The sequence below is a fragment of the Mus musculus genome, chromosome 19 (genome assembly GCF_000001635.26).
Source record: "Mus musculus strain C57BL/6J chromosome 19, GRCm38.p6 C57BL/6J".
NCBI classification, from domain to species: Eukaryota; Metazoa; Chordata; class Mammalia; order Rodentia; family Muridae; genus Mus; species Mus musculus.
In genome coordinates, this window is record NC_000085.6 from 57174008 (window position 1) to 57200598 (window position 26591).

Sequence of the window (26591 nt, forward strand, 5' to 3'; positions counted from 1 at the left end):
GTGGGGAGGTGTGCACTCGGCCATTCAGTGAGCATGAGCCGGACACACATACCCCACCCCACAATCTTGGATCCACAGCTGTGTGGGTCAGTGGCAGCTGTAACAGTCCACTGGGGACACATGTGCTGGCTCGTTCGGACCATGCTATCTCTGCCTTCCACTTCAACTTTTCGGGGACTGTACACTGGGTCATTACAATCTTGTTTTGCTTAGTGATTTGCAATCAGCGATAGTGGCATCTTTTTGCTGACTTAGCACATTCCAGTAAGAGTTCCCTGTAAATCAATGGCTCCTTACAGGTGGAGACCATTTCTTATAATTTGCTTGGTTTCTCCTCTGCCTGTATTTCACATCCCAGCTCCCCTCTCAGAGCAGAATGCTCAAGCATTGGTAACTACTTAGGCTGTGTGGAACAGTGTCTCACTGCCAATGTGAGAGAATGTTTCCCATCTTAATTTGGGGGTGCATCTAATCTACTGGAGGCCTGTTATGAGAGTCTCATGGTACACACAGATCCTCACATATACTATGAGCAATCAATTTAAAAATAATAACAATCTGGGAAGCCTGGGTCCCTCTGCACGTGATCTACTTCCTTGCCTGTCAGCCCAAGAAGACCGGACTAGGTTGAGTGTATGAGGGGCTACAGAGATTCTCTCTGACACGCTGGCATGGTTTAAAGAAAGTCAAGGTTAATTTGGCTGCCCTGGTTTCAGAGTAGGGCAGTGATGCAATATCTGGTTTCAGTCAAGCACAAGGGCTTGTGCCTCTGCAGTTTACTTTGGCCATAGAATGTCAATCGGTTCTCATTGCTAGCAACTTCCTGGTCCAGTGAAGAGCCTTAGAATCCATATGACTTATTACGGGATCTATACTTGATCCAACACAAAGACCAATGACAGTTTTAAAAGTTTTTCAAGTAGGAAAACTTCCCTGGGCAGCTAATGTGAGACTGCTGAGACCCAACGTAGAAAGGACGTTAGAGCCAGAAGCTGGCTGTGTGCTGTGGCATGTATAAATCACACATTGTTCTGCAAAGGATTTCCCACCCCCCACCCCCAATCTCATTTTGCTGGAAAGCATTTGGGCAAGACAGTGCAAACCACTAGTTTCTGATCCCATTTTCTAAAGAACAAGGTCCTTGTGAGGTTTTGATTGGGAGCAGGAGTGGTTTCAAGCTACTACACATGTGACCCACATCCCTGGAGGCAGCTGTTGCCTGGATCCCAAGAATGCTGAGAAACAGGGAAGCCAGCATCACAAGCCACCTGCATTCCTTTATCCATCAGATAAGATCTCTCTTGAAAACCTGTATTTACCTCCAAATTCATATTTTCTACAGGAACTGGGGTGGGTGGGGTGTACATGCTATCAAGATCTCTGAGAACAATGTGCAACCATGCCAAGAATCTAGCCACATGGGCACCAAGAGGAAGGTTCTTTCAGTAATGCTTGCTCAGTCTCTTCCAGTTAACAAGAAAAGTTATCACCACTGGGTGCCTTTCTAATACCGGGCATGGTTCTTACACGTAAGTCATTTATTCCAGTTGCACCACCCTTCCCTGGCAGTGGGATGAGCAGTAGTGCTCCCACTTGGTGGATGAGGGAATCAGACTTCAGAGATGCTGAGCACCCACTCAGAGCAGCAGCTAGTGTGAGTGCAGAGGTCCACACCAAGGCCCTTCTGCACCTGCTACGATCCTCCCAGACCATTAGGATAAGGCAGGAAATCGTTGTAAGGTATTTAGCCAATTTTACAGGCAGTTCCACAAGTAACAACTGGGGTTTGGCTTTTAGAGAGAACACTGACAGTTTATGTGTATATATGTCAGTATATGACATACATTTATGACACATGTAGGATAGCATGTCAGTGTATCATATACATTTATGTCACATGTATGACAGTGTATATGTATGTCAGTGTATTGCATACATTTATGTCACATGTATGACAGTGTATGTGTATGTCAGTGTATCACATACATTTATGTCACATGTATGACAGTGTATGTGTATGTCAGTGTATTGCATATATTTATGTCACATGTATGACAGTGCATGTGTATGCCAGTGTATCACATACATTTATGTCACATGTATGACAGTGTATGTGTATGTCAGTGTATCACATACATTTATGTCACATGTATGACAGTATATGTCAGTGTATGACATACATTTATGACACATGTAGGACAGCATATGTATATGTCAGTGTATGACATACATTTATGACACATGTAGGACAGCATATGTATATGTCAGTGTATGACATACATTTATGACATGTAAGACAGTGCATGTCTCTAGTAGGCCCAGGATCCTGGCTATCACCAAGGTAACTGTGCCAACCCTAGAATTATAAATCCTTGTATCTTTCTTTAATTAAAAAATCCCCAGTATTTGCCCAGGTGTGGGGTCAGTAATCTTCTAATAAATTTCTCAAGCAATTCTTACACACATTCCAGATGAAGAACTTTAGCAGTTTTTCTGAAAAATGATTTTACTTTTATTTTTAATTATGTGTGTAAGTATGTGGATGGTCCATGTATGTATGTATGTATGTATGTATGTATGTATGTATGTGAGTGAAGTGTCCATGTAGGCCAGGAGAGAGGAACGGATCACTGGAGCATTACAGGTGGTTGTGGGATGAACCACATGGTTACTGGGAACCCAAACTCAGGTCCTCTCCAAGACCAGTGTGCCTCTTAACCCCTGAGCCGTCATGGCCTGACTGCTAGCATTCTCATCAAGTAAGCCGCTAAAAATAGTTAAGATTTACAGTACAACATCAGAGCTGCATTCACGGAGTCGCTCACTTTTGCTAATTTTCACGCTGATGAGTCCATCAGAGCCTGGGTGTTCTCTGTTTCTTCTACTGATGGGGAAACTGAGGACTAAAGAGCTCACATTCCTGTCATGTGCCCTTTGCCCAAGGCTTCTTAACTCTTCCCACTGTTTCTAGTGGCCAATGATTTACCCTGGAAGGCATGTGCATGTGTGTTTGTGTGTGTGTGTGTGTGTATGTGTGTGTGTGCATGTGCGTGTGTGTGCATGTGTGTGTGTGTGCATGTGCGTGTGTATGTATGTATGTGTGTGTGTGTGTGTGTGTGTGTGTGCACGCACGCACACACAAGCCATGAAAATCTTCCATGGCTTGTTCATCTTAAGGAGAAGTGCAGGGAACTCCCACAGCAGTTGCATCTTTCTGGATAATACTGAAACAAAAGAACCTGAGATGTAGATTTCTCCAGGGCATAGCTCCAAGTTTGGAGAGACTCTGGCCCCTCTGACAACACTGCCTACTGCAAGCTAAGCCCAAGGAACTGTGGGTTCACTTTCACAGTCAAATAAAGTGGTCCAGCTGCCCCTCTGAAGCGCCAGCGCTGGCAGAAGGTTAGGAAGTATGACCCTGAGCGACCTCTGGTGTCCTCAGGCAGAGGCCATTACAGAGCCTACCCTGCACCCCCAGGCCCTCTTGGAGACGGACGTGAAGCTAGGACCTGTGAAATGAAACACTCCAGGCAGGAAAGACCCTGGACCTGTGCCAGGACTCAGGTGTGTTACATGTCCTCTGGATCATATGACATACTGAGAGACACCCATGTCACGGTCCTCCTCAGCCTTTGAGTTGGGAGCTGTATGCAAGTGGAGGGGAGGGGATAGTCTTTCCCAGGTGAGAGCACCCTAACTGATTTTCCAATACCAAGTGGTCAGCCCTGGAATAAATAACACTAAGTGGACTGAGCAGGCTGTATTTATATGTTTATATATAAGCAACAATAACAAAGAGAGATTATGAATGAGGGGGGGAATAATATAATTATAAATCTTAAAAAAATTAAACTTAAAAACACTAAGAAACATGGGCCTTATTAAGTCTGTTAGAAACACTGTCTGGCTTATTATAACAAATGAATTGTACTTACATATCCATAATGAGGGAAACTTGGTGTTTAGGTATAGAGACTGCTGCATTATATCTCAATTCCTGTATTCTAATTTTTTAAGTAATTATGTTTAAAAGAACAAAAACCAAACAACTACAGAGAAACCCCCACTAGCTCTCCAGTTCACAATGGGACAAGTTCAAGGTTCTCTGCTGGCATCAGGAATGTCAGTGACACTAGCCTCTGAGATCTCTAAAATGGAGCTCCATCAGCGGAGGACTTGTCCCACTGTGGGGTGGGGGTGGGGGTTTGAACAGGGGGTGGGTGTCTCAACTCCAGAGAGCAAGCACTTGAATGTTATGTAGTGGGATTGTCACACTAATCTCTCTTGAGCCGAACTTGAGGGCCACTTCCTGACCCCAGGCAGTATTTCCCCCAAGGTCTCCGCAGGCTTTGTGCACCCTGTTTAAATCGGCTCTTGTCTGTCCCACCTCTCCAAATCCAACCTGACTGACAAGGTCCAGCCCAGGACACCTCAGGATCAGGTTCTGACACAGGTCTGAGTTTCTGAGATGGCATGGAGGGGTCAAAGGTTTCCTTTCCTATATCTTTGTTGACCAGTTCTGCTCAAAAACTGCAAAAAAAAAAAAAAAAAAAAAGGGGGGGGTGTGGGGAAGGCTTTATTGGGGACCCTGGGAACTGCAATCTGAGGCACATTATTAGTTCAGCTAGTGATGAATCAGCATTCAGGAGGCAAGAGTACGTCACAGGATCTTTACAGGACTGAAAATTCTTTTGTGAGGAAACTTCTGTCAGATTTAAGGGCAGGTGCTTGTACAGCTGGGGTCATGTGACCCACAGAACATAAAGAATATATAAAGGTGGTAAGACAGGGTTCCAGTAACCTCTTGGTATATGTGTTGACTCTCTCGGCCATTTGCTCTAACTGCTGCCAATCAGAGGGAAGCAAGCAGCGGGCATTCCCAGCTACAGCTGGATTCACGGCTGGAATGATGCACAAGTCCAGCCATCTGGTGGCTTCTCCATCTCACTTGTATGTGTGCATATATATGTGTGTGGCGTGTGCAGATACATAGGATGGTGGCTTGCACTTGTAACCAGCACAGGAGAACTGGGACCAGGAGGATCCCTGTGAATTCCAGGTAAAAATCAGAGACCCTGTCTCTAAAAGAAGGTGGGACAGTTCCTGAGGAACATATGACAACTGAGAATGCCCTTTGACCTCTACACATTTGCACGCACATGCACATGTGTCCCCAGGAACACACACACACACACACACACATACACACATTAGTAAATCACTATTACATGTGATATTTACGAACTAATGTGTTCCAGACCTTGTACTGTCCTGGTGTGCCAATCACAGACAGACCTTCCCCACACATGCCATGTGAGGTACTGTTCCCTACTCTTGTTTACAGAATACAGGGTTTACAGGAAACCCAATCAAGAAGAGGTGAACACCTTGCCCAAGATCCCACATCTGAAACAGTCTGCTCCAAGGCTCAGACTTGGAAACTGCAGGAGGCTGGAATTTCCACAGGAAAATGTGATTCAGCAGAGGAGGAAACAGAGCTAGTGCGGCAGGCAGGCACTTTAGATTCCTATTAGCCAGCTCGGAAAAGACGAAGACCCGACTGCATCGTCACTGGAGAGGGATGCCGGCTAGTAAACAGATACATAAGCAAATGGGGAAAAGCTCGTGGAATACAAGAGCTTTGGAAGGAGCTATGTGAAGAGAAGAGTCCACAAAGGTGAGACTGTGAGGAAGAGCTGCCTGCCCCGTACAGGCAAGATCAGAGTCTTTCTCAGGGTCAGACTGCCTGCATTGCTATAGGAGGGGACTATGCATGGTGACGATGACTCTACGAATTGTGGGAATGGCTCAGTGGGTAAGAATCTTAGCTGCACAAGGATGAAGACCTGAGTTTGGATCTATACTAAAAACCTGGCATGGCCACACATGTCCCTGTAATCCATGCTGTAGGAAGCAGAGATCACTGAAGCTTCCTGGTCAGCCAGTCCAGAAAAAAACAGTGACTCCATGAGAGATCCCATCTCAAGGGAATAAGAGGGACCATGATAGAGTAGGACATCTGATATCATCTCCTAGCTTCCTCCCCATTCGAACACACACACACACACACACACACACACACACGCATGCATGCACACATATGAGCACACACATACACACACATGCACATGTGCACATACAGACATGTACACGCAGGCACACATATGAGTCCACACACGTACCTACATGCACATGCACACATATGAACACACACATACATGCGCACATATGCACACATACATTTGTGCACACAAAGACATGTATACACAGGCATACATACGAGTACACACACACACATACACGTGCATGCATACACATGTGCACGCATACATGCACACACACACAGACTCTGCTTAAAGACAGGATGCCTGTCCCCTTGGGAGTCTGTGTAGCAGCCACTGCTTCACTGCCTAACTCTCCCAGCTTCTGCCACCTTCTAAGCACATCCTAGAGTTGTGCTCTCTCCCGCCTCCCACTCCCTTTCTTTGAGCTTAGAGCGGTACAGGAAATGAGAAACGCAAGTGGTTAAATAAATGCACGGGGTGCTTAATGCGCAGTTTACTCCGCAGCTCATTTCCTGCTGTGGCAAGTGGTAGTTACCAGAAGCTACACACGGGGTTACCCTGTCATTAGTGGTCCAAATGAGCTTTCTCTTGAATTGGCCTCTGCGACCTGCTTTCCTGATACCTTGTGAGTCTGGTAATCAGAATTATTACTTGGCGCAAACAGCCCCGCAGGTGGGCTCTGTTCTTGCCTACCTGTGCCACTTGTGGCTTTCTACTAGGAAGGTATCCCTGTTCTCCATTTGCCTGTCTGTGGCAACCTGTCCACCCTTCTGCTGGGCTCCTGAGGATAGAAACATCCCAGGCTCAAATCTAGTTAATCTAATTCCCCTCGAGGTAGGGAGGCTCTGCCTTAAGTGACTCAAATCTCATGTGTGCTCTCCGTGTTCCACCTGCCTGCTGCACAAGAAGGTGGGTCTCAGAAAACATGACATCACCAGTGCCTTGTCTTCCCTCCCTTCCTAGAGTGACTTCCTGGACACACCAGTGACTGTCATGACTCATCAGGCCAACACTCTCCTTTGCCCTGTCTCCGCCTGCTGGAATTTTACCTTATGGTACAGTCCTAATAGACAGGCAGCAATCAGATAGACTCTGCCAGAAAATAAGGAACCCAATCCAGGCCTTCCCTCTCCAGCCAAGTGTTTCAACTTCCCCAAGATAGTACAGCAGTCAACAACAGGCCCCAGGGCGACAGGGCAGCCTATGTGAAGCTCACTGCTTCCTGGGGCAGCAGCCTGAGAACCAAAGCCTATGTCAGCTGAATGTCACAAAGGACAGTCAGGAACCTATAGACACAGGAAGGTCTGAAATAGGACAGAAACCCCTGGAATTTTATAGAGCTTTTAAGGCCACCAGGAGACCTCACACTGTCCCTGCATCAGAAATTCCTCTTAGAACTGGATCAAGTCAAACCTCCTGGCAGATCACCACATCTTAATGGGCTAGGAGAGAGCCAGGGCCATCCTGATTGTGAGGCGGGAAGGCCCTGTGATGCCATTTGAGCCATCTGTGGGAATATGAGTCAAGACAGAGGTCAGAGTGGCGCGAGCGTGTAAGCTGAGGATCCCGCCATGGCTCCTGACCCAGACTCCTTGGACAGTTAAACAACAAAGCCAAGCGCTAAAGTCAGCTTCAGTGTCCCTGCACAGAGCACCCGCTTGTCGAGACCGCACAGAGCCTCCCGGTTGTCTCTGTCTTGGTGCTCTGACTGCTTCTTCTTATGTTCTAGAACACACTTGGGATCATTAACCCACTAACTACAGCATTCCAGATGAGCTTGGCAGCATTTCACACCATATAAGAGGTGGTCAAAAATTACAACAGCCTCATCCTCATACTGATGGAAAAACCGAGCTTTCAGAGGTTACAATTTGTTCAGCAGTGGGGACTCTAGGACAGCTGGCTATGTAAGCCAGTGGCCTTACTCGGTAGCTTAAAGGTTGCTAAGTTAGGTATCTTACACCTCTAGGCCCACTGGAAGGCTGACGTTAAACATTTACCCGTGCACTGCTGTCCCAAGGTCACATTGCCACAAACAGCAGAGTGAGGCTTTTTTGACCTTTTGGGTGTTTGTAAGTTGCAGTACAGGCATTTGGACCCTTCCTCAAAAAGGCTCTCTCACTCCTCCCCTGGAAACAGACATCCAAACTCACCTCCCCCGGGGGCCTCTAGCATCCTCATCCACACTGGGAGATGAAAGCATGAGCCAGCATTCGCAGGGGCCAACTGCAATGTCAGGCAAGCTACAGTTTCTAAAGCCGCTCTCTAGTCCTGGATCCTCCCAGACCTGAAGTTCAGCCCGATCAGGCTTTCAGTATGACGTAAGTTTGCAGGGTGTGGCCCTTGCAAGCAAAGGCAAACACACATAACCCATACCTGCCACCTTGCAAGTCATCCAGGTGACAGACAGCATTAACCCTAGTGACTTGTTCGTTCTCTTATTTTACTGTTAAGGGCTCGTCGCTGCTCAATGGAAGGGAAGCGGCTAGCTCCTGAACAAAGCACACGTGGGGTCAGAGGCAGAAACGGTGAATAAACACTTTGGTGGAACCTCCTTCACGGGCAAATCTAACTGCCTACAAGCAGTGTGAACCGATTCTGACTCGGTGTGCCTGCTGAAGTAGTGTGAACCCATTCTGACTGTGCGCTATGGTCAGCTCTAGCTAGTCCTTTGAGGTAGGCAGAACTTCCTGGGCAGAGGAGAAAGACACCTCAAGAGTGGGATAGCTCATGTCTGGGCGGGCACATTAGGAAATCAGGTTTGGCTGGAGGACAGTGTAAGCGAGGCCAACGGAGGTGTGTAAGGCAGGGAATGAGGTGGCCCCGTGTCTCTGAAGAACAAACTAAGGAACCTAGAAGTTAAATAAGGTCCTTATTTGCATCTTGAGATGAGGGCTTCGATGAGTGTGGTCTGGTCCTCTATGGAGCATCAGTTCACACCACAAATGAAGTGGGAGCTCCCGGGCTCTGTCCGATGTGGGAATGTGTTGAGAACTGGGAGGTGTTTGCCCAAGGGGTACTGGTTAGACGTGTTGGCGCCATTCTTAGCTCTGTTCCTCTTAAGGCTGTGACTATGAACAGCCTGCTTCTTGTCTTTGAGCCTCGGGTTCCTCCTTGGCACAATCTTACCTTATCACTTAGGAGAGCTTGTAAGTGGAACGAACCCTGGGGTTCAGTGCCTTGCCTGACAGAAGAGTGTTTGAGAAATAAGCAGGAGCTATGGTTGTCTCTGGGTGTTTCAGTAGTAAAGTTCAAGTCGGGTCACAGCTTAAGGCCCTTGGTTGCAGAATGTCCACACACACCACCCCGAGCCACTTATGTTGAGTGTTAGGTTGTATGGTCTTCTGAATTCCAGGGATGGGTGCCTGCCTCTTGTCAGAACTGTCTATATCACCCGAGGATTCTCCCAGCTCCGAGTCACCATTTCAGCATTCCAGGGTGCTGAGGCAGGAGTTCTCACTACAAAAAACCCTTTTAGTGAGACACACTTGGCTATCGTACAACACATCCATTAAAGTGTGCAATTTGATAGTCCTTGGTATAGCTGCCGAGTTCTGCAGTGATCACCACTGTCTAATTTGTGTGTGTGCACATTCACATTCAAGTGTGTGTGTGTGTGTGTGTAGCTGTGTACATGTGCATTCTTAAGTGTCATGTATGGAAGCAAAGGATAATCTTGGGTGTCATTCATTCCTTAGGCATCACCCACAATTCTTTACAATCAGGGCCTCTCATAGGTACGGAATGTGCCACATAGGCTAGGCTGGCTTGCCAGGGAGCTCCCAGATACCCTCCCATCTCTGTCACCTCAGAGCTGGGCTTATAAGCATGTCCCACCACACCCAGATTTTATGCTAAGTGGACTCACCATTTGTAAGGTGAGCACTTCACCAGCTGAGCTATCTGCCAACCCCCACCACAATCTGATTTTGAAACACTTTTCATTACCTCCAAAAGAAACCCTGCACCCATAAGCTGCCATGCCTCCCTCTGCTCAGTCCCGGACTCTGTAGACTCCAGAGACTTACTGTCCATAGATTTCAAACAAAGCAACAGGTTTGGTTAGTACCTGTTATCGTCAGACCCTTCACATTTGCATGGTAATGAGGATCCACTGCGCACACAGAGATAGGAATCCCCTACATGTCTACCTCCCACCAGGAGAATACTCAAAACCCTCCCATCAACACAACTTCTGTGTCCTACGTCATTGCCAACGCCTCTCAGAAAGGAGGCCGAGAACAAGCCAGATATAAGAAATTTGAACAAGAGCTGTCACACCCAGTCTACGCCTCACGCTGGGGTTTCTGCAAACACAACTTTTCTGGAGGAATGTTAACACGGGGGTCAGCCACCAAAGGTAAAAAACAAAAACAAAAAACAAAACACTAGGTTGTGATTGGTTGGTAGGTGATTGGTTGCTTACAAAACTCAGGTGCCAGGAGGGGTTTAGGACACATTTTTGAAAATCAAAGCGGTTGTATCTTGAAATAACATACTGAATGATGGTGTGTGTGTGTGTGTGTGTGTGTGTGTGCTCGTGTGGGGATATGTGGAGATGTGTATGAGTGTTTGTGGACAGGTGGTATAGAGGTCAGAGATTGGCTCAGTTCAGGTGTCATTACCCAGGAGCTGCTAACCTTGATTTCTGAGGGAATCATGGGCTCACTCTATCTTTCGGTGAGGAATTTGTGGCAATGTGGTAGTTTTAAGTCTTTAAGTCTCTAGCTGAAGCAGTAGGTAGATAGAGACTTACACCAGCTCTGGCTCAGCCCTCTGGCCAGAGGCACATAAAACAGAGCTCTCTACAGGGAGAAGCTAGAGGGATGCTGAACCACATGTCTTCTGAGCAGGTCAGGGGGATGTGGAACAGCCAGCTGGGATGGCCAGAAAGAGTCCTGAGCCACACAGCTGTCAGCTCCAACCTGAGCTGCCGTTCCTGTAAGGTCAACACACTGCTTAGTCAAACATTTACACATAGAGATGGTCTAGAGTCATCACAATGCTCCTCTAGTGATCAAGAACCCAACAGGTAAAAGCTGTCAGGGAGATCCTACCATAGAAAAGTGGGACACATTGGCCACAGGAAGCCAACTCCTGTGGGCCTGTGCTATCTTGGGGTTACAGGATTACAAGTGTTGTTTTGCTTGAGACAAAGTACAGTGAGTGAGGAAATGGGTGGGCCGAGGAGGGCCCTTCCCTGGACATAACGCCACTTGGCTCCTTCCAATGACTAGAAGCCACTCTTGGGCTCGGGCTGCAAAGTCCTGGTTCCTTTTGAATCCTGTTGTATGTCACAAGAGAGCTTCCAAAGTTAAGACAGGAGTGATGACAGACACACCCTGACCCCAAGGAAGGACCAAGCTTTTTCTGTTGCGGGAGAGGTCCTGCTACTAACCTCTCGCCTCTCCGACATTCCTGGGGGAAGGGAAGGACTCTCTCCAGAGCTTCAAAGTTTTAATTTTTTTTTAAAGAAAGGCCTTGATATATCAAAAAAAAATGAGTGCTAGACAGATGTGATGCCCAAGAGGGGAAGGAAGAGCTGGGCCATGGCTGGGTGACGTTCTGCATGACTGAGCAGCCATGCCTTGATTAGGACAGTGATACATCAGAGATCCAGAAATCTTGCTGAAGCTTTAATAGGTTCCAAGTGAAAAGCCACGTATTTAATAAAAATGTGCCCACTAGCCCTGAGACAGGAATACCCAGGCTAGATCCACAGAAGAACCTTGCTCTGTTTCCATTCAGTAAAACTTACATGGTGGGCTCAGTTTTCAGGCTGCAAACTGCTTATTCAGCACGCACAGCACCCTCGGTTCAGTCCCCATTGATGCATAAACTGGGCGTGGTGGTGCACACCTGTAATCCGGTCACTCTGGAGGTAGAGGCAGGAAATCAGAAGTCCAAAATTATCCTCATAATGAGGCTGGAGGGTAGCTTAGCCACATGAGACCGTTTTTCAGAACAATGAATGGCAAGCGCGACACAAAAATAAGAGGAAATGTCACAGGGTGCACACGTCCTAACCAAGCAGATTTCAAACTTCTCAGCTTGACTCTTTGGAACACAAAGTCAGTTGTATGGGTCACGATCAGTGTATTTAAGATAGAGCAGAGCATGAAGGTCTGGATGCCTCAGGTGGCATTTTTAAACATTAGCAATAACTTTTATTATTTTATTAATTTTGAATTAGGAATTTTTATAAAATGTATTCTGATCTCACTCCCCCCAGCTCCTCCCCACCTCTCACCCACTCATCTCTATGTCTGTCTTTTCTCTGTTTAAACAAACAACAACAAAGAACAAGAAACATTCACATAAAAAAATAAGAGCCGTACATAAAAACAAAAATGAAACCAAAATATACAAGGAAAAGACCAATGAGACAAAAAATGCCCAAACAAAGCAACATAACACTGAGGTCTACAAAAAATACTCATTCAATTGCATTGACCAAGGACTCCTGGGCCAGGGCCTCCTCTGACGCCAGTCTCACATGACTTCTATTCTAGACACTGGTGGGCATCCATGTGGAGCCAGGCTTGCCAGGAGGGGTGGACGTTTTCCTGTTTGTACTGGTAAGACCCGGGGCTTAACCTGAGAGTCCTTCTCCATCGTTCTGGCCACAGGCTCTTTCTGCTTGGGCCACACAATTGATTTGTAGGAACAGTCCAGTCATTTGCTTGAATTTAAGTGTTTAGAGTGCCTACACAAGAATCTTCAGATGCCTTTGAAAACAGAAGGTTTTCTATGGTCGCCTACGGGAGTGGTAGCCTGTCTTCTTCAGAGGGGGACACTCTCTCCAATGCACCCTGTCTCTACTTTGTCAAGTCACTTGTCTGGCTTTTGGAGGCTCCTGTCTGACCCACAAGGCCTTTCTCATGCCACCGCCATGTTTGTTGGGTACAATGCACCCTGCCACACGTGTCTATCTGTGTTTCTCCAGGCAGAGCCTACACTTCATGGATTCTAATGCATCAACATGATAGAGACCCTCAATAATCCTTTATCCAAGGCTGCACATCTCTTCAGCCTTCAGAGCTCAGTCAACCACAACCACCTAACAGAGTCAACCATGGACCATGCTCTGCCTTGCCACTGTGTATCAGTTTAACCATGCTCAGATGAACTGTGCCACACAGTTACTTATGAGAGCTCACTGACAGAAAGGGAGTGCTTTCCCGTCAAGCCTATATTTTATTTACATCTGTATCTAGGTCAATTTTCTCACATAGGGTTTGGTAAACAATTTCCCCAACAAGTCTAAACACTGAACACCTCTGACCCATGGACCCACACACAGCACCACAGTGCCCATTCACTCACTGGCTCACTCAATGTTCAGTGGTAATTACTCGGGAGTAGATACAGTGTTGCAGATGCAAACTGAATCAACCACCAAGTCAGTTCCCTCTTTAAGAGGTTTACAGAACCCTAAAGGCTCATCTTCTCTGCTCCCTGTCCCATAAAGCCCCTTTCTCTTTCTTCAATACAAAATTCTTTGTTTCTTTGAGTCCCTACACAACACCTCTGTCTTCCACCTTTCAGGTTTTACCAGCATCCCTCCCAGCACTAACAACTTACTAAAGGTAAGAGCATCTCAGAGCTTCCATGGTACCCACAAACTGTGTGTCAGGTGGTGCACAGTGATAATTCCAGCACTTGGGAGACTAAGGCAGGAAGGTCAGAGTTCAAGGTCATCTTTCTGAGGATTTTTGAGGTCAGCCTGAGTTACAAGAGACCCCAAAATAGACAGCAAGTGAACAGATTACCACCCCCCCCAAAACCAACAGGAAACAGACTTCAATAAAATTGATTTGATCAAGGTCATTACTGGAATCACACTGCTGTAGTTCAAGCCTAGGCTGGGTCCTCTTGGTTAGCAAGAGCAGTGGGGCACATGCTCAAACCCACAGCCCAGCAGATTCCGTTCCTGCTATCAGATCCAATTCTCTTGACCCCTGACTGGCTACTGAGATGGGGACCTATGAAGAGGAGACACCCATCTAATGTGTCCACCATCTGTGGGGCCTTCTCTCTTCCCAGGGACCCAGAACCCCTGTTGTTTTTCTGGGGGCTTCTCAAATCTCTTTCCCATTTTCCATTGGGCATTCCAGTGGGGAATAGCCCTGCTGTTTTTAATATCCATCCGCTGTTCTTAGTCTCTCATAGTGTTTTAAATACGGAGCAGCAGAAAGAATGGAAAGGCAAAGGATACAGATGCCTTGGGTATAGACAGGATTTAGTAGCAATGAACAAAACACCCACGCTTTTAAAGTAATGTATTTCAGCTCTCCAAAGACTAAACAGAGAGTTGTAGCTTTGGAGAGCCAAACACCAAATGTATTGTCTTTTACCCAAGAGTTCCAGAGAACTCCGTCAACCCAGAAAGCATGGTCCCCAAACAGTAAATGATACCTGGAGAACGAGGCACCTGTGCATATTGTACACACCTGGATCACACCTGGACAACAGGTCACCTGCACATATCTGGTCACACTTGTATCGTGGCAGAAACCAATGCCTCCTTCCTTCAGTTACAATGAGCTCCAACACACCTCACAAAAACTACCTCACAATGCAATGGGAAGCTGGCCTACTGTCGGCTGCCATGCCAATAACTTCCACTCACTCTGTGCACACCCAGGATCAGGAAATGACAGCAGTTTCTTGGCTGCAAAGAGGTCACAGGAGGCTGGCTCTATTATGTAACACGGCTTTGCTCTACACGGCAGAGCCTCAGGCCAGTAGATGTCTCTTACTTTGTCTTTGTCACTTGGTCATTGAGCAAGATGAGGTTTTTCAGGGGGAATGGAGACATTAGTGATATAAAAATGAGGAGCCACCTGCAGGATCAATTCTTGTATCCACAGAAACTGTGGACCAACCACACGAGGTCAAAGTGTAGTTCCTGGACCAGGACCATAAAGATTCCCTGAACAGAGTCAGGCTCTGTGCTAGAACTAGGGGATCAGAAATTCTGGGGTTAGGGATTTAGAACTCTGAATTTCACAAGCTCCCCCCACCCCTGCTCCCCATCCCAGGAGGCTCTGCTTGCTAAAGTCTGAGGCTCCAACCCTGGACCACAGTTTCTCTGTAGGTGGCTTTTTGCTTTTTTGGTTTTGGGTGGTGGTGTTGCTAGCATCTTCCTTGATAAGCCTAAATTATTCAAACAAGTCAGCCTGCTTGATTATAGTGGGACCCAGACTCACTCCTGTTGCCCCTGGGTACAGTGGACCATAACAATATTAATCATGTCAGGACCTTAGCAACATGAGTCCTGTCACTCTGTGCGAAACCATGTTTCAGGGAAAAGAGATCATGAACAACAAATATTCACTCTCTACATGATTAACAAAATTTGCCCTTGAGTTCGAAGCTCCTGCCAGTGAGGGATCAACATTCCTCTGGGCCTGCATCGCCCACAGCTCCACACACAATGCAATGGGAAGCTGGCCTGCTGTCAGCTGCCATGCACCCAGACCAGCCCAACCACAATGGGAAGTGTTCCATGCCACTGGGATCAGTGAAACTTCTGGAAAATTCTCTGGCTCTTCAATGCTGGCTTTGGAAAATGGTTAGTGTTTCGACTTTGACACTGTCATGGGCCCCTCCTTCTCAGCCTACACTGAACTGTGACTGTGGTGCAGAGAAGCCACCACCTCAAAGTCCGTGCCAAGGCATGTCTCACGGTAGGGTGACCCCTCCCACCCCCTGCCTGCATGTCCTTTCTTCAAGAAGTTGGAAAATTCACCTTGTTCATTCTCTCTCTCTCTCTCTTTCTGTGTGTGTGTGTGTGTGTGTGTGTGTGTCAGTCAGAAGGTAACCTTGGGTCATGTTCACATACCATACATCTTGTGGGGGTTTGTTGTTGTTTCTAAGAAAAATTCTCTCATTTGACCAAAACTTGCCAAACAGGCTTGCTTGGGAGGCCCAGGGATCTACCTGTTTCTTCCCACTCAGGACTGGAATTGTGAGTGTGCCACCAGGCTCAGCTTTGTTTTACACGGGTGTTTGAGACTGAATTCAGGTCCTTACTGACTGAGCCGACTCCCCAGCCCAGCCTGTTGGCCTTTAATGAGGATTTTGGTGACACAACAGTTTTGTCAACCTGCCTTGTTACTTGGAAAGGATGAGAGCCACTTCCCAAAGTTTGGGAGCAGTTAAGGGTAGGGTGGGCCAACCCCTAGCACAGATGTCCACTCTCTGAGGAGTCTTGACTTCATCAAATGCTGCTTTCAGGAGCTTTGGGGAAATCTAGGTCACATGTCTCTTTCCTTCTAGTGTGCGCACCTGTGCGGCTGAAGTCTGGCTCTAGCTGGATTCACTTTTCTAGATTATTATTTTTTACACCTCAGTGAGCTGGTGGCACAGGCTGGTATCTGTTATGATTTTTTTTCTATGTGACCTTCCTTCCCTCAGCTGTGGGAGCTACACACTGCAGACAGCTCTTGTGGGGTGAAGACGGGGCCACCGGAGCCACACTGTTGTGAGTAGCACCTTCGTTTGTAACAATAAGAGCGATTTACGCCTGTGGGTTTTTTTTTCTTTTTTTTTTCCTGTATTGAATGGAATGTTATGTCAAAAACCTGAGCTTCCCCAAGCTGAAAAGCTCACAACTGAGTTGAGTGAATAAGTCATCCATCAAGACCATTGATTGTGAAATCATGGTAGCCTGTGGTGTTCCTTTAAGTTAATAACTCCCTTTTAGACCTTAGGTGTTCCCTTAAAAACCTGGGGGTTAAGAGAAATGACACACACCTATAATCTTAGCACTCGAGATACTGAGGCAGGGGAATTATGAGTTTGAAGCTAGCCTGGGCTGCGTTTCAAGACCCTGCCTCGAGCCAAAGCTAAAACCAAACCAAGACACAAAACACAGCAGCAGCAGCAGCAGCAGCAGCAGCAGCAGCAGCAGCAGCAACAACAGCAACAACAACAACAACAACAACAACAACAACAACAACATCAGCTTTTTAAGTTAAGGTGAGATGAAAAAAGTGACCAAGTCATGCACAGGGTGGGGGTAGGGTCACGGTCTCAGCTCCAGCCCAGGAATCTTGAACACTCACCCCTGAACAGGAAGGGTTCTTAACTGAGAAAGATGGCCTTGAAAGATGACCCTGTGGTCTTCAGGCACATGTGGAATCCTTATACAATACTCAAATAGCCACAGTTACAGCAGTGGGTTTGAGTGGCATTGGGCAGTGTGTTCCCTGGGGAGGGACAGGTGTCAGTGACCAATGGGATCCAAGGGGAAAGTAGCCACCACACCAGGCAGCCACACCGCCCAACTCTCCAGGCTGTTTACAAGTTCATCTATGAAATCAACCCATGCTTGAGGAGAGCAAAGTGTGTGCCCAGGCCACAGAGGTGACAAATGTCTAGCTTCTCTGCTGTTGACTTAGGTGTGGAGAGCCATCTGGGAAGAGATCATGAAGGGATGGGCCTCTGAGAAGCTTTAACTGGAAGCAGGACTTTTTCTGATAATGCAAAGAAAAAGGACACTTGTATTTCTCATGGCCCAGGTTGGAGGTGACATCCTCTCACATAAGACTGCAAATGGAAGAGAGGCGGTAGCAAGCACGGGCTTGGGAGTCAGGTGGGGAGAAAGTTGTGGGGTGGGGGGGGGGAACCTCAGATCTTCTCTCTTCTGGCTAAGCAGTCTCTCACATGTGCTCCGACTCCTATGACGCCCCCCTCCCTTACCCCAGCTGTGGAGTGGGGACACCATGAAGAGCTAAAGGCTTCCATTTACACATGTTCGATCGCAGATTTAATCGTAGCATTACAAATGAGATCAAACAAGATGGCCATTGGTTTCCATGGGGCTGGGGAGGAAGCTCTCTTCAAGGACTTGGGGAGAAACCTATATAGACAAGCAGGGAGCTTTGAACTTTACCTGGTTATATAGGGTTTCAGCTGGAAATGGGATGACTAAAAGAGTTGCTGATGCCGGCGGGCTTGTAGGTCACATTTGAGACATAGGACACCTCCAGCACTGCCAGGAGCAAAAGATGTGGCTTGTAGATATGTCAGGCCCTGGAGGATGCTGGAGACAGCAGCTATGACCAGCAAGGTGTAGTGTCAGCTTTTCACAGACACCTCCAAAGGAACGAAAGACCTAGTTCTAAAATCTTCTTTAAGAGCGTGGCACCCCAGGATAGCTATGAGTGTAGTCTAACACAGAATCATGAACTTACACATGAGATTTTTTTGTTTGTTTGTTTGGTAGTACAATTATGGAGTTCTCAACTCAGAATTTTGTAGATATAGTATCTTTTATAATGCCACACTTGCACTTGTAAGGTGACCATGAACTCTCAGCATCTACTTTCTAGACCACACATTTCTAATCATACACCAGTGCCTTATCCTAGATAGTGGTTCAGGGCTTATTAAAATCCCCCCTGCATCTCTTCCTCCCACTCCTATTACTTACTCTATTTCTTCTCCCCCAATCTTTCCCAACTCCTATCCAGGTCTAACCTAGGTGAGTTGCCAAGTATGACTGGCTGCATCCCCCCTCCAGCCCCTGCAAATCCCTGTGTCGAATGCCTAACCCTCAGGACTTTAGAATATGGTTTCTATTTAGGCAATCAGATTAAAAGGGTGGAGGGGCACTGTCATCATTCACCAGTGTGCTTATAGAAAGTGGGAAAGACAAGACAGGTGCTCAGCGTGAATGACACAGGTTTGGAGGCAGAGATGCTATCATGATTCTACAAGCAAAGGAGTGGGTGACAAAGTGGGCTGGCCGAGCAGCAGCAGCTCAGGCAGATGCACAGACTCTTTCTTCCCTGGGGGACTCATCCAGAAGGAACCAGCTCTGTAGAAATCTTCATTATGGACTTGCATCTTCCAGAACTAAGACAATACCTTCCTGTTGTTTAAACCACCAAGCCTGTTCTGTTAGGGACTCCCAGAAGACTGTGTGACTTGTCTACCCCTCTCATTTTTTTTTTCCATCACATCCCTGGCCAGGTTCCATCCATCCTCATGTGGGCTTCTCTCAAATCTCACATTTTATTTCCACTCTCATTTGTCACATATTCAGACCTCCCCAGTCTCCAAAGGCCCAGATTAAAAGCCCTCTGCTCCAAAATGGCCGATCAGCATACCCTGAAGTCAAACCAAGATGGCCGATCAGCATACCCTGAGGTCAAACCAAGATGGCCGATCAGCATACCCTGAGGTCAAACCAAGATGGCCGATCAGCATACCCTGAGGTCAAACCTCAGGTGAGATGCTTCTTCCACACACCTACTTCCTCTCAGTCACGTGTGAGCCTGTTTGGCTTCAACAGTAGACAGCCAAGAGACAAGGGAGCCACTGTGCCCTGTAAGTTCACGGGGTCTCCCCAGCCCAGAAAAGAGCATGCGGGGTACGTACGTGATGATACGGAGGAGTTTCCTGGAGGCGTGTGGACTTCGTGAGTCTTAAGGGGAAATGAAGGAAGGACCTCTGCAGCCACACCTGCTGCTGAGAGCACGCAGTCCATTTTCAGCAACTGAAATGAGCCAGGAAGTAGAGCCACCCCCACCCCACCCCCATTATCTGGAACATGTCTCTGTGCCAAAGCTCTCCGTGGTGCAGGCTCAGCTGGCTTCCTATAGGAGTCTGTACGCTTCTCACTCACTACTGAGAGACTCCGTTTACCGAAACCTGAAAGACAACCCAGCCCAAGGGATCCTAGAGTCCCCTTGTTCCTTTTTTTTTTTTTAACTTTTTTTTTGTTTTGTTTTGTTTGTTTTTTGTTTTTTGTTTTGTTTTTTTTTTTTTTTTTTTGAGACAGGGTTTCTCTGTGTAGCCCTGGCTGTCCTGGAGTTCACCCTATAGACCAGGCTGGCCTTGAACTCAGAAATCTGCCTGCCTCTGCTTTCTAAGTGCTGGGATTAAAGGTGTGTGCCACCACGCCCGGCGTCCCCTTGTTCCTAACTGGGTAATTTTGCCACACCCCACCTCATGCCCCTGGAGTTACACCTAGCAATGTCTGGAGACATTTTCAGCTACCACAAATGAAAGGGCAATGCCTCCAGTGTCCAGTAGGGGAGAGTCCAGGAGTGAGCCCAGCTAAATACCTTGTAATACACAGGACAGAACCACAAAGGAGGAGCTGACTGCATGGTAAGGAAAGCAGCTAAGAGATCTTACTGTAGAGACATCATTTGCGCTCTCTCGCTCTCTCTCTCTCTCTCTCTCCCTCTCAATCTCTCTCTCTCTCCCCCTCCCTCTGTGTGTGTGTGTGTGTGTGTGTGTGTGTGAGACTCGTGCACACTCTCCTAATTTTCAAATGTCAGGTAGAGAACAAACAACAGACATCCTTCCCTTGTAGGAGTATGAGCATTGAGACCTCTGTTGTTGCAGGAAACAAAACAAAACATAGAAGAAGCCGGAGTCTAAAACTCCATTTACCTGGCTAGGTCACTTTTGTGGCTGAATTCTTAATCTTTCACAAGGTCACATAGGTTCCAAGCCATAATGGTTCCACCTTTATTATTTAAATAAGATATGTTTATAACTTTACCTCTGGGATTTACTTATTTTTCCCCCTCAAGCAAACACACAAACAAGAAAGAAACAGATTAGTTTAGAAACTGTGCCAGAACACGTATCGGTTAGCCAATTACAGCTTTTAAATTAGTACAGTGGGTCCCCAGCGTACAGGCTGGCAAGTGTGTGTTGTCTTCAAGAAGACAGATATTGACGGATGAACCCCCAGAACCCTTCGGTGCATCTTCGTTAGAGGGTGCAGCAAGGATAAGGAGCCCTTGAACACCTCAGGGAAGCAACCACTTCATCAAGATTCTGAGATCGATTAGTGTCTGTGAGTGCAGGAGAATGGGTGTCTGGTCTGGAGAACAAAGATGACGCGAAGGTCAAAGGATGTGAGCTGCAGAGGGTCTGCTGCAGGGCCGGCCACGCTGGCTGAGCATGGACCTTCTCTGCAGCCTATATCAGGCTCAAGCAGAGAGGCAGGGGAAATGACTTACAAAGCAGTGTGTGCAACTGTAGGGAGCACAGCAGAGAGCCAGAGGCCTGCCTTGCTCTGTGGCATGGACATCAAGATGCTGTGAGCCTGCTAGAGGGTCCCCATCAGCTTTAGGAGGCAGATATGGTACCAGAAACATTCCAGAGGCAAAAAGGCACAGGTTTCCTGGGGCTCTGATAGATGCTAACCTGCTTCCTCTGTCAGAGCATCTCCATGGGGCAGATGCTAAACCAGGTGGTGAGATGTTAAAAGATGGACATGTTGGAACAGCTCGCCCTCCGGGCTGGGCTGTGGGAACGACAGTTCTTCTATCTGCACACATTATGTCATGTGGTCCAAGTATTAGCTGTGTGGCCTTGAGCCACTTCCTTACCCTTTCTGATCCCCAGCTTGCTCATCTCTGGGCTCTCAGTGCCCATTTCACTTTACGGACTAAAGAGGCTCCTTCGCTTCTTTTCCTGGAATTCTTGTATAAACCACCCAAAGAAATCCTGCTTTCCTCTCTTGTGGGCTGCTGCTAGTGTAGTCAGAGCTAGGAAGCAGCACCATGAACTGACATAGACCTCAAAATAAAAAAGAACAGCCTCTAATCACTGGCTGAGGGCTAAGATAACCCTAGCATGCGGTCTCCTGGGAACCTGCCCAGAGTGTTCCAGCTAGAGAGTGCCCGAGCATGGACATACGCAGTCTAAGCGAGGCTTAGGAAAGATGCCATTTGAATACTCCCGATCTGTGATCTATACCACGTACCAGAAGAGGTCTGGGTTGCCACAAGCTCCACAGGAACAAAGTGGGCCAGTGGCTTTTGAAATCTCCTCCACTCATAAATAAATCACATACATTGGGATACAAACTCAAATCCATTAGCAACAGAAATCTGGGCCATGTTATTCTGGTCGGGTGGAAGGTGTCCCAGCTTCCAGCAAATGCCAGTGTCTGTCTGGATTTTGCACCAGGAGGTCCCCCAAGTAAAGGAGACATCACCAGAAAGCATTCTTATTCATAACCATCTCACCGTCTATTCGCAGAAAGAGCAGAGCAAAAGCAGGTGAGCATCAGAGGTTCTCCAGCTGTGGATGAAGGGAGTGGTCCCTTGGTCCTGCCTGGGGTGCAGCCTCCCCACTGCCAAAGCAGACACAATGCTCAACCCGTCAGCACAGTAAAACCAAGCTGAAATTCCAGCCACAACCAAGTGGGGCACAGAGAAAGTAGAAATAGAGAAGGCATTGAGGTGGTTCAAGACAGGGTGGAAGAGCAGCTATGTCTTGTGTTGGTGGAGAAAAAAAGAAATGTCCCACAGGAGAAGCCATAACAGTCACAAGCCTGCCGCCAGAGTGCTCCTTTATGTCAGAAAAAGATGACCATCAGATGGTCCTCTGGCAGCTCTGATAGGATCACCTCTAACTTGTGAATCTAATTCCACTCCAGAAGGGTCTAGAAAGACAAACGCCAACCCTTGAAAATGGAGATAGAAGACTGAGAGAGTACCAGCCAAAAGCTTCCTTCCCCTGTCCCTGACTGTGTTTGTTAACATTTTGCTTTAAAAATACTAGGCTCGTCATATATTACTTGAATTGACCAAAAGCAAGCAACTGAGGTGTTATTTTACATTTCCCAAACAAATAGGTTAAACCAGAATTCAATGTTCAAAGGCTTATCTTAATCTCAGGGCCACGCCTAATAGGTAAACAATATACACCTGTGCGGGCCACGCCCACCCTCTTTTCACTGCCTGTGTGTCGCTGCCGCTTAGGGCATCCATTAGGAAAGTGTTGGGAGGAATGACTAAAGCTAATAATGAGCCCTTTCCAACACCCAGGGGCTCCTCAGCCACACCAGCTAGGTTTAGGCTTGTCTCAACACAGCCCCGCCCAGGTATAAGGACCCTTTTCTGGCAGATCTTAACGTTCTCATTGATAGACAGAGGGAGAGAATGGAAGATAGGGTGGGAGGGTGGGAGGTGGAAGGCAAGTCTCAACCCCAAATCAGAAATCCACTGGCAATTAATAAAAAACTATGCACACCCTGAGCTCAGTTGTGCTATACTGCGATGGGCTGAGATTTGGAAGCTCAGTTCCGCAGAAACCCAGACTTTGTCCTACAGAGATTTTTTTTTTTTCCACCCCGAACACGTCTGCTGGGATTTCAAAAGATCATTGCTGATAAGGTGCCCCAGCCCCGCGGGGCCATTGCAAGTTCTACAAGCATGCAGGGTGATCGATATTTAGAAATACCTTTTTCTTTCACCATGGCAACCGGGTCCTTGGCTGAGGGCACCGAAAGCAACAGGAATGAACTCTAGGCTTGCAAGCAGACCGATGGCCTCTGCGGAGGCTGAGAGGAGACGCCCCCGGCACCCACACGCCAAGACCGGGCAGCTTCGCGAAGTCCCGCCCCCGCCGCGGCTCCCACGCCCGCCCGCACGGCGGCCGCGCCCTGCTCCCGGACGCTGTCTTCTGGCTGAAACCACTAGCTCCAGCTGCTGCGGTAGCAAATGCAAAATTCCAGCGCCCTAATCTCCGGTCACTGACACCACCTTGCATTCCTGACGCCCGGGAAAATGTTCCTGAGCCCTGGCCCCCCTCCCAGGGCCTGATAAATGATTGCCGGAGGAGGAAGGAGGCCAAGCCACACACTGCCAGGGACTGTTCCCATAAGTAAACTCGTCAATTGTTAGCTTGTTAGTGTCCTATGACAGCTGCTTTCAATCCTGATTACAGCCTCTTTCAGGCAAACTGAGTAAGTAAAATTGGCCTTAATAGAAAAATATTGCCAAGGCTCCTCCAAGTTCATTTTCCTCTGAATAATGCCATTTGATTGCGCGCGCGCGCGCACACACACACACACACACACACACACACACACACATTTTTATTTGTGAATGAGGGTTGGGGCAGGAGAAAGGAAGAGGGCCTTTCAGGACCTGATTCCTTATTCGGGATCAGAATTTAAATCTGACTTATCCAGTTGGGGAAGATTCTAGCTTCTGCTTTCCCTCTGCTGCCTCAGCGTAGTCCTCTTAAACCGCGTGGTTGTGTTGTGTGAGGGAGGAACCCTAGTCACGATTAAGGAGCAAACAGTATCTGCTGCTACTGCTCCATCCAGGACTGGCCTGACCTGTGTGACTAGCAGGAGGGTAGCATATGCTGAGAGGGCAGCTCCTGGCTTTGGCTTTCTGACCTAGCAGGTCACAGGCAGGTCTGCCAGCAGAGGACTTCCTGGTTCACAAAGCTGCACCTGTCTCCCAGATGCAGCCTCACACACCCATTGTATACATCCACCAGTGTGGGAGAGATGCAGAGAAGCAAGAGACCAGAAGACATTGTACCGCTCAGGGAGATGAGCAGATGGTCAGCCAACACATCTTTCAGAACCAGAACGCACAGCCAGTATTAGATGGTATTTACTGCAAATATTTTAACGTGTTGGGTCTAAGAGAGCCAGGGGGACAGAAAGGAATGGAGCAGAGCAACCTGCCTCAGCTTTGACTCAGCCGCCGGCTGAAATAAATTGGCTGGGCTGGGGAGATGGAAGAGAAACACCCATTTCTTCACCGTCGTCATCTTGGGCAGGTCTTGCCCGCTCGCTTTCTGGGGTGGAAAAGTAGCAGCTGTGGCATTCCTACATCTGTGACTCAGGGTTTACTATTGATAGCTTGGCTGTCTCCGTCTGTCCCCTGCAGCTTCTGTGTCGTCTTCTCTATGACACCCTTCACCCACACTATGCCTGCCTGGTGCAGCCCCACTGGGGCTGGGTCATGCTTTTCCCGTGCCAGTGCCCAGATGGATATCGCTTCCATTCATACCCACGAGCCAAGCAAGAGAAGGGCACCAACCACAGTGCAGAGGGCTGCCCCGTTCAAGAGCATCCCAGGAGACAAGTCCTTTGCGTTCCCTCATTTCATGGTTAAATCAGCCCTTGTCTTCTTTCCTTGCCCTGATCATCCTCAGCCGCTAAAGAGATGTTGACAAGTAAGATCAGCGGCAGAGAGCTGGAATGAGCTTCATCGATGAGCAGAGCAGGTGAGAGTATTCTGTTACGCTTGGTGTGCAAATAGAGCAGTGTTGCACTTAAGCCTGGCTCTCCAAGGATCTCGTGTTATTCAGCTGAAAGCTGAAGGCTAGCCAGGCTGAAGACCTGGTTTCTAATCCCCAGCGCAGCACAACAAATAAATAAGAAATAAGGCCTGACCTCTCTCTCCCCCACCCCCACCCTTTCCCCCTGCTGGACATCACAGCGAATTCTTTTGATTTCCAGCTCCAGCCCGGTCATTCACAGATGCACCTGGTACTGTAAATGTCATTAGTTCCACCACTTTTTAACTCTACGTGATGGTTTTTTCTGAACAAACCTGTGCACCTCTGGGAACAAACTGCACAGAGTCTAGAAAGGCCCCGGGAGCCGAGGATCAGCTGGTATCTATTCATGTTCAGAAACGCTTTCTCTACAGGAAAATACTACACAGTGACACACACACACACACACACACACCAGTGTTTTCCATGGAAAGAATTTGTCCCGCAGTCAGAGTGGATGAGTCACTAGCAGTTAGCTGCTAAATAACAGCCCCGTGGCAGAAGTCCCCTGACAACCAGACACTGCTGCTTTAGTATAAAAGCATCTATTCTGTCCTCTCAAGACAACCAGGGGCTACTGCTCAAGTTATTTTTGTCTACTCTGCCTCAGGACTAGAGGCTTCAAAAACAGAAGCGAATAGAGATATCTGCTATTTACACTGAAAGCTGGGGAGAGGTGGGGGAGGGGGACAAGTCAAGGGGGAAGGGGGATAAGTGGCGGGGGGAATAAAGACTATATAGTTCATGAGAAAGATTCTTTTATTCAGTTTTCTAAAGATGATTTTCAGTGAAATTAGCTCAGCTCCCTTGGACAAGACACGCTCACGGTGCGGCACCATGCCGGTTCACTCTCAACCCTCCACCCGACTGCTACTTTTTTACCTGCTGGCAAAACGAAGCCAAGATCGTCTATCATGTGACCAAAGTATGGAGGCCATATTGCTGGAGAGAAAAGGCTTGCAACCTTTCCCCACCACTCTGGGTAAAAAGTGAAGCATCCATCACTGAGTAGAAATGCTTACTCAGAGGGAAATGTGAGCACTGGGAACAGGCCCTGTGGAAGGCCCTCTTCACAGCAGAGCTACAGGCACCTGTAATGCAGGAATTCCAGGATCCGTTCAAGGCTCTATGACCTTAAGGTGTCCAGGTAATGTCTCCACACCTCTTGATATCCTCTCTAGCAGAATCCAGTAGAAACAAATGCACACACACACACATGCACACACACACGCACACACCAGAGAACAAGTCTCTTATTCCCTCCCTACTTTATGCTTACATCTGCTAACCCCACTTCTTGCTGGGGGGACACTGGCTCGTGTCAGGTGTCACACAGACAGCACAGAACAAAGATGTCCAGATAGATACCCCTGTTGCTACTAGAAAGGCACATTGGGCCCAGACAGTTCTGAGTCCCAGCTGGGACGTCAGGATAGGAGGTGAACACAGGCTGGCTGG

The 26591-nt window shown here is 47.7% G+C and overlaps 1 protein-coding gene across 32 annotated transcripts in view; it reads right to left on the reverse strand.

The window, feature by feature from the left end:
• The window catches only part of Ablim1 (actin-binding LIM protein 1), a 282612-nt gene that overhangs the window by 141275 nt on the left and 114746 nt on the right, over nucleotides 1-26591 (reverse strand). For 3 of the 32 annotated variants that reach the window (NM_001290816.2, NM_001290815.2, NM_001103177.3), the window contains exon 1: nucleotides 23292-23624. The exons of 25 other annotated variants lie outside the window; for them this stretch is intronic. In NM_001290816.2, the coding sequence (NP_001277745.1) occupies nucleotides 23292-23307 (16 nt within the window). In that variant the 5' untranslated portion in view covers nucleotides 23308-23624. Of the gene's footprint in view, nucleotides 1-8218; nucleotides 8341-23291; nucleotides 23864-26591 lie in introns of those variants that run through there. 4 more of the 32 variants (XM_030250915.1, XM_030250912.1, XM_017318174.2 and 1 more) reach the window with 3 other exon arrangements.